The sequence below is a fragment of the Bombina bombina genome, chromosome 1, assembly GCF_027579735.1.
Source record: "Bombina bombina isolate aBomBom1 chromosome 1, aBomBom1.pri, whole genome shotgun sequence".
Lineage (NCBI taxonomy): Eukaryota > Metazoa > Chordata > Amphibia > Anura > Bombinatoridae > Bombina > Bombina bombina.
The window spans coordinates 97,472,487-97,487,023 of record NC_069499.1 but is presented as its reverse complement, the minus strand read 5'-3'; the positions used below and the strand labels follow the sequence as shown (position 1 = coordinate 97,487,023).

The 14,537-nt window shown below is 33.4% G+C and overlaps 1 protein-coding gene across 1 annotated transcript in view; it reads left to right on the top strand.

The window, feature by feature from the left end:
- Nucleotides 1-5,118: 5,118 nt before the first annotated feature.
- The window catches only part of CHGA (chromogranin A), a 54,629-nt gene continuing 45,210 nt past the window's right edge, over nt 5,119-14,537 (top strand). Inside the window, exons 1-2 of the mRNA XM_053689393.1 lie at nt 5,119-5,317; nt 5,835-5,884. Of these exons, the coding sequence (XP_053545368.1) occupies nt 5,272-5,317; nt 5,835-5,884 (96 nt within the window). The 5' untranslated portion in view covers nt 5,119-5,271. The remainder of the gene's footprint in view (nt 5,318-5,834; nt 5,885-14,537) is intronic.

The following is a 14,537-nucleotide window of genomic DNA, read 5'->3' as shown; positions in this document are numbered from 1 at the left end:
AAAACTGGTGCTTGTTACTTTGATCTCCTCACTGAATAAAACTAATTCAGCTTTTCCAGAAATATTAAAGACATTTTAATTGCTACTAATTATTTTCTCCAGTTAATTTATATATATATATATATATATATATATATATATATATATATATATATATATATATATATATATATATATATTTGACCTATCTGGCAGTACCTCTACAAGAGCTATATTACCAATTTGCAGAATTGTCCTTACACCCTACACGTCTACGATCTTGCCCAATATCCACCCATGACCCCACCCACAAAATACTAATGCTCCCTCAACCTCCTGAGCCCCTAATACCTAGCCAGACATGTTGAGAGTTATGATATACATGTTTCCAGCACTCCCAGAGATGTTAATATACTTTACTTTTGTAAGGTGTGCTAAACCAAACGTTGTGTATATATTTTCCACCCCAATATATATATATATATATATATATATATATATATTGTTATTGTAATGTTACTTGACTGATTTAGTTGACTGTCACTTCAAGATTAAAAGGGCATTGAACACTTCTTACTTGTGTAAAACTGTTCTTGTCCGGCACTGCCTTGAGAGACCAAAAAGCAAATTCTAAAACCAATATTTACTGCAATTCAAATAGAGGATTCAGGCAAATGGCATAATTTTAAAAGGTTACAGAATTAGCTTTTTAGTCCCTTTAAAGAGGGTAAAACAAAGCACAATTTAAACTAAGAGGTGTTTAATGTACCTTGGAAATCCCAAATAATAATAAAAAAAAATATTCTACTGTATTCTGCACTTAAACAAGTGGATCATTAATATGTATTTTCTATCAAAAAGCAGTCTTGTATCCCATAAATATTTTTATTTTTGTAGATACTGTGCATTTTTGGTATGTTTGTGTTACAATTTGAGATACCATTAATAATGACTTCTTAAACAAGTAAAAATAAAATAATAATTAATGGTAATAATAATAATAAGTGATGATACGCAATACTAACTAAAGAGCAGTTTGCTACATGAGTGGATTTGCATTTGCAGGGACCTACAGTTTTCTGTTCCAGGTATTATCACATTACACTTGCAAATAACTCAGAGGGTTGGTTATTGACTGGCAAAGATTGTTTTATAAGCAACAACATTTGTAAAAAAACAAAAACAAAAAAAAAAACACATAGATTTTGAACTTGATCTATAGATTGATACCCTCCCATGGTGTATCCTTATTTAGCCTATACTATTGCCCTTTACAGAGAACATTTTTCCTCTAATTTATCAGTCTGGTCCCATCCAAATCACCTGGTCAGCCCCTAAATACTCACCAGTTTTCTACTGAAATAAGGATGTAAACAGGGAGGCATATGTTTTGGCCTATATGGGCATCATCAGTAAGATTCTACTACATCCGCTTAAACTAAACATATTACGCAAGGAGTCCATGTCTGGCTGTATTTATCACTCGTAGGGCCAGATTATCTAAAGCTCTATACTCAGGAAAGATGATTTAAAATGATTTGTCAGTACTATCAAGTCCATCATGGGATGATCTAAAAGGCATGTTTAATCTAATAGGTATATTTTTAAACAAAGGATACCAAGAGAACAAAGCAAATTAGATAATAAAAATAGATCGGAAAATTGCATGCTCTATCTGAATTATAAAAGTTTAATTTTGATTTACTGTCCCTTTAATGCATCCAATTTCATGATTGCAACAGGGAAAATTAAATATTCCTTTTTTAAAAATATATATATGAATATAAAGCTATAATTGTTTGCAATAAATTAGTGGCTTATATCGAATCCAACAATCATTGGGGAACATTTTGATTGCTCATTTAATTCAACATTTAGTCCAAAAACTGTTCATCATCATATATAGGAAGAGAAATCAAATTGGATTATCCTTGAAAATAAGATTGCACACAACTCAACCCTAGGGATAGATTATCCACTGGCTGATAAGGCTCCCAAAACTCTAGCAATGGAAAGGGACATATCTACACAAGCATAAAGAAAAAAAGTGATTTACGTACTGGAACATCACAAAAAAATAAACACTGTCAAATATTTTAAAACCACTTTTAGTTAGAACAAATATGGCTTTCAAGGGACAGTCAACAGCAAAATTGTTATTGTTTAAAAAGGTAGATAACACCTTTACTACCCATTCCCCAGCTTTTCACAACCAACATTGTTAGATTAATATACTTTATAGCATTCAAACCTCTACATTTCTGCCTGTTTCTAAGCCACTACAGACAGCCTCTTATCACATGCTTTTTTATTTGCTTTTCACAATAGGAGACTGCTAGTTCATGTGGGTCATATAGATAACATTGTGCTCACGCCCGTTGAGTTATTTAAGAGTCAGCACAACACAGCACTAATTGGCTAAAATGCAAGTCAATAGATAATAAATAAAAAGCCATGTGATCAGGGGGCTGTCAGAAGATGCTTAGATACAAGGTAATGACAGAGGTAAAAAGTATATTAAAGGGATAGTAAACCCGAAAATGTTCTTTTATTATTCAGATAGAACATACAATTTTAAACAACTTTCCAATTTAATTCTATTATCAAATTTTCTTCGTTCTCTTGTTATCCATTGCTGAAGGGACAGCATTGCACTACTGACAGGAAGCTGAAAATATCTATTTAGCCAATCACAAGAGACAAATGTGTGCAGGCACCAATTAGCAGCAGCTCCCACTAGTGTGTGATATGTGCATATTTATAGGGATACTAAGAGAACAAAGCACATTTGAAAATAGAAGTGAATTTAAAAGTGTCTTAAAATGACCTGCTCTATGTGAATCATGCAAGTTTAATTTAGACTTTCCTAATCCTTTAATATAACAGTGTTGGTTATGCAAAACTGTGGAATGGGTAATAAAGGGATTATCTATCTTTTAAAACAATAGAAATTCTGGTGTAGACTGTCCCTTTAATGACTTGTTAAGATTTAAAGGTACTTTTTAAAATAAACTGTTGTATTTCATTAGAGCAACTAGTTTTTAACAAAGCTCCTGTGCATTATGTGTTCAATCCATTCTAATGGATAAACACCTAAATAAAGTCTCACACCTGGTGTGCTTCCGTGTCACTGCAGATAAGGATACAGCCAGTGGCCAGATGACTTGTGCCATTGTTCAGTGCTGCACAAGATTGCCCCAGGTGTGCAGAGAGCAGAGATTATGTATCGATTCAAAAGTCCCAGCCATTAGAAAATCATTATTTAACATAGAATACTGATCATAAGACTAATAGCTGAAAGATAGAAAAAGCCAGATACTCTACTTATCTTGGCTCATGTCTTTTTCATTTTAACTATTGGACATTAAGCATATCTAGATATACTTCAGAAACCTGTATTCAAACACCACCTGTGCCATTTTTTATGTACCTGTTTATTGCAACAGAAAAACTTTGATTTAAAAAATTTGTGTCACGTCCCTTTAACATTTTAAAAATATTTCCTAGTTTTCTGGGGCGTTTCTTCTTCTTCTTTTTTTTGGACATGTCCATGTTAGTGACCAAACATGTTTTGGCTATTGTGGTTGTTGAAGTCTGTCTATAACTACCAATCAATGAACGATACATTCTTAGGTATATGTACCCTGTTTTTTTTTGTTTACATGTCAATTTAAACAGACCACTTAAAGGGATATTAAACCTAAAAAAAAATATTTAATGATTCAGATAGAGAATGCAATTTTAAGCAACTTTCTAATTTTTCTTTGTTCTCTTGCTATCTTTATTTAAAAATCTAGAATGTAAAGCTTAGGCGCTAAATGTAGCCACCAATAAGCAAACACTATCCAGGGTGCTGAAACTAAAATGGGCTGGCTCCAAAGCTTAAAGGGATACTAACCCCAAATTTTTTCTTTCATGATTCAGATAAAACATGCAGTTTTAAGCAACTTTCTAATTTACTCCTATTATCAATTTTTCTTTGTTCTCTTGCTATCTAGATTTGAAAAGGCAGTAATGAAAGGTTACGAGCCGGCCCATTTTTAGTTCAGCACCTGGATAGCGCTTGCTAATTGGTTTGCTACATTTAGCCACAAATAAGCAAGTGCTACCCAGGTGCTGTACAACAAATGGGCTGGCTATAAAGCTTACAGTACTGCTTTTTCAAATCAAGATAGCATGAGAACAAAGAAAAATTGATAATAGGAGTAAATTAGAAAGTTGCTTAAAATCTCATGCTAAATCTGAATCATGAGAGAAAAAAATTGGGTTTAGTGTCCCTTTAACATTCCTGCTTTAAAAAAAAAGCAAAAGAAAAAATAATTATGATAGGAGTACATTATAAAGTTGCTTAAAATTGCATGCTCTATCTGAATCATAAAAGAAAGAAAATAGGTTTAGTGTTCCTTTAACATTTGTTATTTTAAAAATATAATGCTAAATCAATGTTGCTTTATATACACGATAGACGTTTTTAATTTCCTGCTATGAGAACTCCATAGATGCTGAAACCTACTTCTAGTAAACCTGACAGCATTTAGATGATGCTTGTTTATATACTCAGGATAATGGGTCTAATAATAAAGAAAATGTAAAAGCAATAATTACATAATAGTGCTACAATTAAATTACTAAACTATGTACAGCTGTAAGCTCGTAGAAACAATGTAATTAACTTCAGTATCCATTCGTTAAAAAAAAACCTGTAAGACCACTTATATTTTTACACATTTGTTTATATCTTTGCAGATAGCGAATTCAATTAGGAACTACAGTATGTGGATATCTTACATAAATTGTCTAGATTTTTTTTTATGTACAATCGAGGTAAAGCAGATGGTTATTTAGTTTCCAGAGGGTTAGTGACTGTTTTTAATCATTTTAAGAGACGTGCAGGTAAAAGCACTCTTTATATAAACATTCAGCAAGGTGCAAATGGGTTTGTTTTTTAACTCTCTCACAGCCACATACTGTTCCTATCAGTACCCTCCAGCACTGAGTGTGCTCACCCCCTCCTAACTACAATATTGTCCCAGGGAGGGGACAGATCTGGATCTGACGTCACTTCCAGTAGGGCAAGAATATATAAGTGAGAGTGCTGCAGTGCTCAATAGATATCTCCAGAACGAGCAAGGTGATCAGACATAATCACTGCAAGCAAATCCTCCTCCCTACAGTTAGCTGAAATCCCCGTCACCCTTTACCTTGCCCATCAAGTAATATATATAAATATATATATTATATAGGATTTTGTTACATACAGGATTACATATTTGCCTTTATATAGCACTGAGAATGCTTTCTTTGGGAGTGATCTCCATAGCTCTGTATGCTGTGCAAGGTAAGGACATGATAAGAATGCAGACTTTTGCATGGGGACAATGGCTTTCCGCAGTGTCTTTCCTTTCAGCACCAAGGACAGCAGCTCGCGTTTGCATTGCAGCAGATGGGACCTTTATGTTTAGTATTAGCACCTTGAATTAACCTGCTTCAGACAGTAAATAGGATTAGGCTGTGATTTTACATGCGGCTTGGATGTCCATTCCAGCACAGAGCCAAATCAAATACTGTACCAACTCGTGTCACTTAGAAAGGTCACCTTTCATTATATGAATATTTTAGGAATAATGTACAAAGGAAATTAGAAAAAAAATAATAATAATATATATATATTGCATGTATGTATGTAAGTAGAATTAATTATATGAGAGCTGTGTAGCCCCTTGTAATTTATATTCCTCATCAAAGCAATGATCATTTTCATAAATTATATATTTGTCTCCATAGACTTGTTAGCCAAATAAAGTGTTATTACCTGATTTACTGAAACAAATTATTGTCTCTCATTTTTTTTACAGTAATCTCATTTCCATTAACAAACCCAATGAATGAAGATGATACTAAGAAGGTAAGTAAATACATTTAAGTACTAATTCATCAAGTTTTACTAAAAGAATAGCCATAAGCAGATTCCTGTGCTCTAGTTTAAAAGTAACAAATACAGTTTAAAAATATTGCTTGTTCTATATGGAACATAATAAAAATCAGTCTGTATTCACAGATTTGCACTGGAATTTATTTCTAGGTGCATCAATCAATGGACATTTATAAATGGTACTGACAAATGCAAATTAAATTAAAGCCTATTACTCTTACATTTAAATCATTGACAAAATTTGTATACATGAAACAGCTAATACAACTTAGTTATATGTTTTTTGAAACATAGATGAGCTTTACTTTTGGAATAAATTGTACACTGGCTTTTATTAGTTCTTGTAAAAGCTAAGATTATATTAGGATATATAAATTTGAAAGTGATGAAGTGCAAGGTAGAGATGAATGGAGACTGAAACAGATGTCTGCTTTTTACAATCTGCAAAGATTATCTGTTATAGTAAAAAAATAAACACCAGCATTATTCTCTATGATAGTCATATGCCCAATAACCATGGGAGCTGAGACATTTAAGCCTTTATGAAATGTGATACATCCTCTTACAGTATTAAAACAAGATTATGTTGAAATATTCAGAAAAAAACAGGTATTGCACATATAGCAAGTCAGTATGCTTAAAATAAGAAAGAAACTTTATATGATAATGGGTTATGGTGTTGTTCATCTAGCCTATAATATTGTAATAGCAGTAGGCAATTTGTGATTGCTGCATCAGCCAATCAGATTGATTTATGTGAACATTTCTTACCTTGGTCAAGTGAGAGCAATCCGATATATGTATTTACAACATGACAGGAAGACATTAATATTGTATTTCTGTATTGTTAGCTTTTTACATTATTTTTCTTTTGTTTCTACAATATATAATAATAGAACTTCAGTACTCATTTGCATTATTGGTAACACTTTAATCTTGTGAAATCTAAATTAATTTTCAATACATTTCCTTTAGCAATTTTTAAAGAACTATTTGGCAAGATAATTTCAGGAATTAAAACATGGAGACAGCTCCAACTGAGGTATTGGAGTAAAGGCAAAAAAAAGAGGCAACTGCTTATTGAAAATGAGATAAACCTCTCAAAACTCTAGAGTTGATGCTATGATATGCCAATCTATAGGAAGAAGACATAATTGGTTATGAAGGTGCGTTATTTATATATTTCTTTATATGTAACACTTTATATTGCCAACTGCTATCCCAAGCAATTGGCAATATAAAGTGTAACATATAAAGAAATGCATACTCTTTTTTTATTATTATTATTATTATTTATTATTATACTTTATTTATGAAGCGTCATCATATTCTGCAGCGCTGTCCATGGATACAATTCATTTAAATAAAACAATATGAAACTTCTAAGACACAGGACAACATTTACAAACACATACAGGAGGAATTGAGGGCCCTATTCCTGTGGGAACTTACAATCTAGAAGGGTAGGAGGTTGAGAAACAGGAGGTGAGGACTGCAAGATTGAGAAAGATGTTAATGCAGAGTTAGAGGAGGGAAATGTTGTTAGGTAAGAGAAATATTATTGAGTTGGGTGGTAGGCTTCTCTGAACAGAAAAGTCTTCAGAGAGCATTTTTTTTTTTGAGATGTTAAATTAAAAATATGTAAAGGGACAGTCTACATCAGAATTTGTATTGTTTAAAAATATAGATAATCCCTTTATTATCCATTCCATAGTTTTGCATAACCAACACAGTTATATAAATACACTTTTTACCTCTGTTATTACCTTGTATCTAAGCCTCTGCAAACTGCCCCCTTATTTCAGTTCTTTTGACAGACATTCATTTTAGCCAATCAGAGCTGGCTCACTGGAACTCCAAGTGCGTGAGCACAGTGTTATCTATATGACACACATGAACTAACACCCTCTAGTGTTGAAAAACTGTCAAAATGCCCTGAGAGAAGAGGCAGATTAGAAATTAGCATATGAACCTACTAGGTTTAGCTTTCAACTAAGAATACCAAGAGAACAAAGCAAAATTGGTGATAAAAGTAAATTGGAAAATTGTTTAAAATTATATTCTCTATCTGAATCATGAAAGTTTATTTTGGACTAGACTGTCCCTTTAATTATGTGCAGTGATGAATTTTTTTTCAATATTTTCTCTCTTTTCTTACTTGAAAATTGGGCTTTTCCATTGCCCTCAGAGAGAGGTTAGAAGGCATCCTGCAGCGATTGCTACATGCTACACAGTGATTGCTTGATATAAGATGAAACAATCCCAATGCAAATTTTGCTAAACAAATCATTTTAAAACATTTGGTGGTCAGATATTTTCCAAAGCAGTGCTTAACCCCTTAAGGGCCAAGGTTTTTTCCAGTTTTCATGCTTAAATGACACTGTAAATATTGGTATTTTTCTACAAAACAAGTGTAGCTAAAGAAAAATACCATTAAATATATTAATTATGCTGTCCTGATTTGAGGAATACCCCATATGTCTATTCCATTATAGCAAATATAGGCCAAATACTACAAAGATGGAATTATTGGTTTAATGCTATAATTTGCAATGCTTGGTTTCCAAGCTGAACAGCACCCAATTCAAAACTGCTACCCAAAAGTATATTTACCAGAAGTATATTTTTGTATAATTTAAACACCCCAGGGTACTTATCAAGAAGTATCTTGACACATTATGTTTAGAATTTTTATCACCAAAGGCAGCAAATAGAATTTAATGATAAAAAACACAAATGTATTTATTTTAACAAAAATATATAAAATCACTTTATTAAAATAAATGTTACACTTTATTCACTGTATGTGTTCACTGGTACAGAAGGTTGAAGCTTGTTATTTTTACAGTGTGTATCTCATGAATGGAGGCACCCCACTTAAGAGCATGGGCACACAGGGGCACTCTGTCCTTGTGATCACAAGCCTGTGGTATACTCCATTATGCCGTTGCATCGACAGGGCCAGCACAGGCGCACTAACAGTCCATGACACATCCGCAGTACAGGGTACATCACTAGTCCTTAAGAGCTAAACGACCAGTCGTTAAGGGGGTTAAGGGTTGAAAGGGTTAATAAAGTCAAAATGTGCTTCATTCTCTTGCTATCCTTTGTTGAAAAGCATGCCTAGGCTCAGGAGCAAAAGTGCACTTCTGGGAGAGAGCTACTTATTAATGGCTGCACATATATGCCCCTTGTCATTGGCTCACCTAATTTGTTCAGCAAAGCCTCCGGTAGAGCCATTTTTGCTCCTTCAACAAAAGATACCATTATGATAATAGAAGTAAATCGGAAAGATGTTTAAAAGAGAGAGAGAGAGATTCAAGTTTAATGTCCCTTTAAGAGAAATCTCTGTGACACTCATATACACATGTCGTATTCCTCAGTCTAAGGGGTTGTCACTAAATGACTGTTTAGCAACAGATGTATGTATGATGCTCACGAGAGGATAGAAAAAGAGATGCTTATTCTTTAATATGACTATTATATGCCTTGATTAGACAAAAGACCCTAACTATAGACAAATATTCAATCTGGGTTACCTAACAGATTAAATTAATACTCATATCTATCAAATATTAGTTGACATAAATCATTTATTAATCACAACAAGATTAACAGATAACAATAGCTTAATACAAATTCAAACTTTATATACACAATTTAAATCAATCAAATTAGAGCATACCTTAAGGGAAAAGCTGACTCTATATATGTCATCTACCTTAAAAGACATTATAATTTTGGCTGGCATATAGAAAATACTATTTTAACTTGTTCATGCGCAGTCAGTCTATAGGGAGTTAATAATAATAATAATAATAAGTGTCTAGCTAGCAGCAAAGGTGTTTTGATTGATAAGAGCAACTGAATGTATACGTCACAGTCCTAAATACAGTGTCATTTAAAAAACATTAACCCATTACTAACTAAAGTCTGACTAATCCTATCTATGTTAATTACATTTCTAACGCTTCATTCCATATTCTATATTTTATAACTCCACATTTACATATTCTATATTTAATAACTCCACATTCCTATATTCTAAAACTTAAAGCTACACAACACATGCTACAGGTGTGTGGTATTTACTGAAAAGTAATGTCAATAACAGACATAAATTGAGTAAAAAAAAAAAAAAATTACTTAAGATTGGATCAAGAGATATGTGAATATGTTCTTAGTAATTAAAGTTTACTTCCAAACAATAACAAAAAAATGAATTGAAAAATTCCTATACAAATTGTACAATTATATTGGTGAATTTCAAATGGCTCTTAAAAGACTTAAAGGGACACTGTAGCCAAAAAAAATATTTTGTGATTCAGATAGAGCATGCAATTTTAAGCAACTTTCTAATTTACTCCTATTATCAAATTGTCTTTATTTTCTTGGTATGTTTATTTGAAAAGCAAGAATGTAAGTTTAGATGCCGGCCCATTTTAGGTGAACGACCTGGGTTGTCCTTGCTGATTGGACAGCACCTTTAAACAAGTGCTGTCCATGGTTCTGAACCCACAATTTGCTGGCTCCTTAGCTGAGATGCCTTCTTTTCAAATAAAGATTGCAAGAGAATGAAGAAAAATTGATAATAGAAGTAAATTAGAAAGTTGCTTACAATTACATGCTCTATCTGAATCATGAAAGAAAAAATTTGGGTTCAGTGTCCCTTTAATAATTATCTGCTTCAAAATAAGTGCTAGCATTATTCTTGTAAGTAATATTTGACTTTCCACTTTATTTTTCATACATCGATGTACTAAAAGTGGACCCTGATATAATAAAATATTTGTGCATAAAAAAATAGAAGTGTAAATTTGAAAATTTTGCTATCATGAAATATATGTTGCTTACTGCAGTATTCATTGTCATTGGTCAGTAAGGACAACTACCACAGCTCTATTAATAAACAGAAACAAGGTTATTTGGTTAAGGAGCATCTATTAAAAAATAAAATAATTCTAAAATTACATTTGTCGCAGTTAAATGGCATTTTGGAGTGAGGATGGAACTACCATTACTGTATAAAATATACAAGTTATTCATGATTGCCACCTTTCCTGACAATTTCTGCCTGTCTGTATTCCATTTCCTCATCATAATTAGGATTTCTAAAAAGGACTGTTATGGACTAAAAAGGACTGTTATGTTTTATCTTATAACAAATTCCCTGTAGTATTTTTTTTAACAATAGAAGTTATTAGATAATAGAAGTCAGAGGGAGAAGTCTGCTTGTCAGATAAAAACCATACTCAGAGTTTGGGCTTGAAAAATATATATGTTTATTGTTAGCAAACCTTAGGCAGTTGCTTTAATAATAGTGAGTATTGTGACCTGCATATCAATTAATACATTAGTTTTGAGGATTTTCTGTATTTCTCTAAAATATGAATTCCTTTAACTCCATTGCAGTGTTATGAAAGCATTGAGCTCCCAGTCTTTGTTGCAGCCAAGGGGTTAAGCATTGTGCATCATGTAATGTAGGTTACATGCAGAATTTAAACAGTTCATACAGACACATTCAATTATTTATTGCTAGTGTTGCCATTTTCTGCTGAAACAGTGCACGCAGCCCCCTGATAGTTGCATGGTTGAAATAACTCAAACTGTTGAGTTATTCTGTGTGTGGGGATACAGAATTGATGTTTAGATTAATATTGTAAACTCAGGAAAACAAAGAATGGAAATCAAGATTATTAATAATGTCACAGACATAGTGATATAACCATCAAATGCTATTATCTAGACAAATTGAATATAATATGTTTGTAAATTATTCTGTGGTTTTTCATATGAGATAAAACAGTTAATTAAGATACCCAATGGAATATGCTAAATCTTTTGTTTAATGTTCAAAACTACTTGACTTTTCTCTTTTCTTCTTCATTACTCTGTTATATTAACTTATCCCTCTTCCTGTATCTACCCTATACTAAAAGCTATATTTCCATTTCATGGTGCACGTGGGTATTGCTCTTAAATTATGTCTGTTTAGTAATTCTGCCCCAATAAAGAGTATGTATTGGAGATGGCAATATGAGCAGGGGATACAAGAAAATTATTTAATAGACAGGGTGAAATTCATATACTAGTGCCCCTTTTTAGCCATGTGATTAGCCCATGTGACATTTGTTATGGGATCGTGCCCTCAATATAAATGATATATTGGGGATTATAGTCTCTGTTATTAGGGATTACAAACAAATTATTTATCAGACACTCTAAATCTGTATTATATATTATCCGGGCTGGTTCAAGAAATTATGCTACCAGGATCCAAGAGTAAAATGACAAACAAAGGGGTTATGGAAGTTACAATTAAAATTTCATGACTATTATATTACTACATTTACATTGTTTTCTTGGTATCCTTTGTTGAAAAGCATATGTATATATGCTCCGCAGCAATGCACTACTGGAAGCTAGCTGTTGATTGGTGGCTACACATATTTGTCTATTTTCAATGGCTTGACTAACTGCTGTGGAACTAACTTTACAGGGATTAAACACATAGTTACAGTCACATGAAAAAGAAAGTACACCCTCTTTGAATTCTATAGTTTTACGTATCAGGACATAATACAAATCATTTGGTCCTTAACAGGTCTTAAAATTAGGTAAATACAACCTCAGATGAACAATGTATGACATATTACACTGTGTCATGATTTATTTAATGAAAATAAAGCCAAAATGGAGAAGCCATGTGTGAAAAGTGCACCATTACTGCTTCCATAGGAATTAAGAGGCTATGTAGCATCCAAGTGCTGCTAATCAAATGATCTTGATTACTTGATCATTAGCAAGTATGACCACCTCTAGATAAGTCAATGTTTTAGCAGTTTGCTGGTCTGGAGTATTCAGGTGTGTGTTAACACAATGCCAAGAAGGAAAGACATCAGAAATGATCTTAGAGAAGCAATCGTTGCTTCCCATCAATCTGGGAAGGGTTATAAGGCAATTTCCAAACAATTTAAAGTCCATCATTCTACAGTGAGAAGGATTATTCAAAAGTAGAAAACTTTCAAGACAGTTGCCAATCTTCAAGACGTCCCAGCAAATTCACCCTAAGGTCTGACAGTGCAATACTCAAAGAAATTTAAAAAAAAACTTAAGATTTACATCTCAGACTTTACAGGCCTCAGTTAGCATGTTAAATGTTAAACTTAATGACAGTACAAATAGAAAAAGACTGAACAAGTATGGTTTGTATGGAAAGGTTACCAGGAGAAAGCCTCTTCTCTCTAAAAAGAACATAGCAGCATGGCTTCGGTTTGCAAAGTTGCATCTGAACAAACCACAATACTCCTGAAAAAATGTCCTTTGGACAGACAAGACCAAAGTAAAGTTGTTTGGTCATAATACACAGCGCCATGTTTGGCAAAAAAACAGACACAGCATATGGGCACAAACACCTCATACCAACTGTCTAGCACGGTGGTGGAGGGGTGATGATTTGGGCTTGTTTTGCATCCACAGGACCTGGGCACCTTGCAGTCATTGAGTTGACCATGAACTCCTCTGTATATCTAAGTATTCTAGAGTCAAATTTAAGGCCATCTGTCCAAAAAGCTAAAGCTTGGCAGGAATTGGGTCATGAAACAGGACAATGATCCTAAGCACACCAGCAAATCTACAACAGAATGTCACAACTGTGGCATATGTTAATCATCAGGACAAGACTCATCAGACCAGGCAATGTTTTTCCAATCTTCTATTGTCCAATTTTGGTGAGCCTGTGGGAATTGTAGCCTCAGTTTCCTGTTCTTAGCTGACAGGAGTGGCATCCGGTGTGGTCTTCTGCTGCTGTAGCCCATCTGCTTCAAGGTTCAACGTGTTGTGCTTTCAGATATGGTATTCTGCATACCTTGGTTGTAACAATTGATTATTTGAGTTGCTGTTGCCTTGCTATCATCTCGAACCAGTCTGCCCATTCTCCTCTGACATCAACAAGGCATATTCGTCCACACAACTGCCGCTCACTGGATATTTTCTCTTTTCCGGACCATTCTCTGCAAATCCTAAAGATGGCTGTGCATGAAAATCCCAGTATATCAGCAGTTTTTGAAATACTCAGACCAGCCCGTCTGGCACCAACAACCGTGCCACGTTCATAGTCACTTAAATTCCCTTTCTTCCCCATTCTGATGCTCAGTTTGAACTTCAGTAAGTTGTCTTCACCACGTCTAGATGCCTAAATGCATTGAGTTGCTGCCATGTGATTGGCTGATTAGCAATTTGTGTTACCAAGCAATTGAACAGGTGTACCTAATAAAGTGACCAGTGAGTATGTATATATATATATATATATTTACAACCCCAATTCCAAAAAAGTTGGAACAGTATGGAAAATGCAAAAAAAAACAACAACAAAAAGAGTCATTTGAAAACTCAATTCACCCTGCCCTGTAAAACACATTATTAACACATTATTTGATATTTTATTTTGTGAATTTAATGAATTTTTGATGACTGCAACACACTCCAAAAAAGTTGGGACAGTTGACTGTTTACCACTGTGTAACCTCACCTTTTCTTTTAATAACACTTATTAAGTGTTTGGGCACTGAAGACCAGTTGATTAAGCTTAGCAAGCAGAATTTTCCCCCTTTCATCCATTATGCAT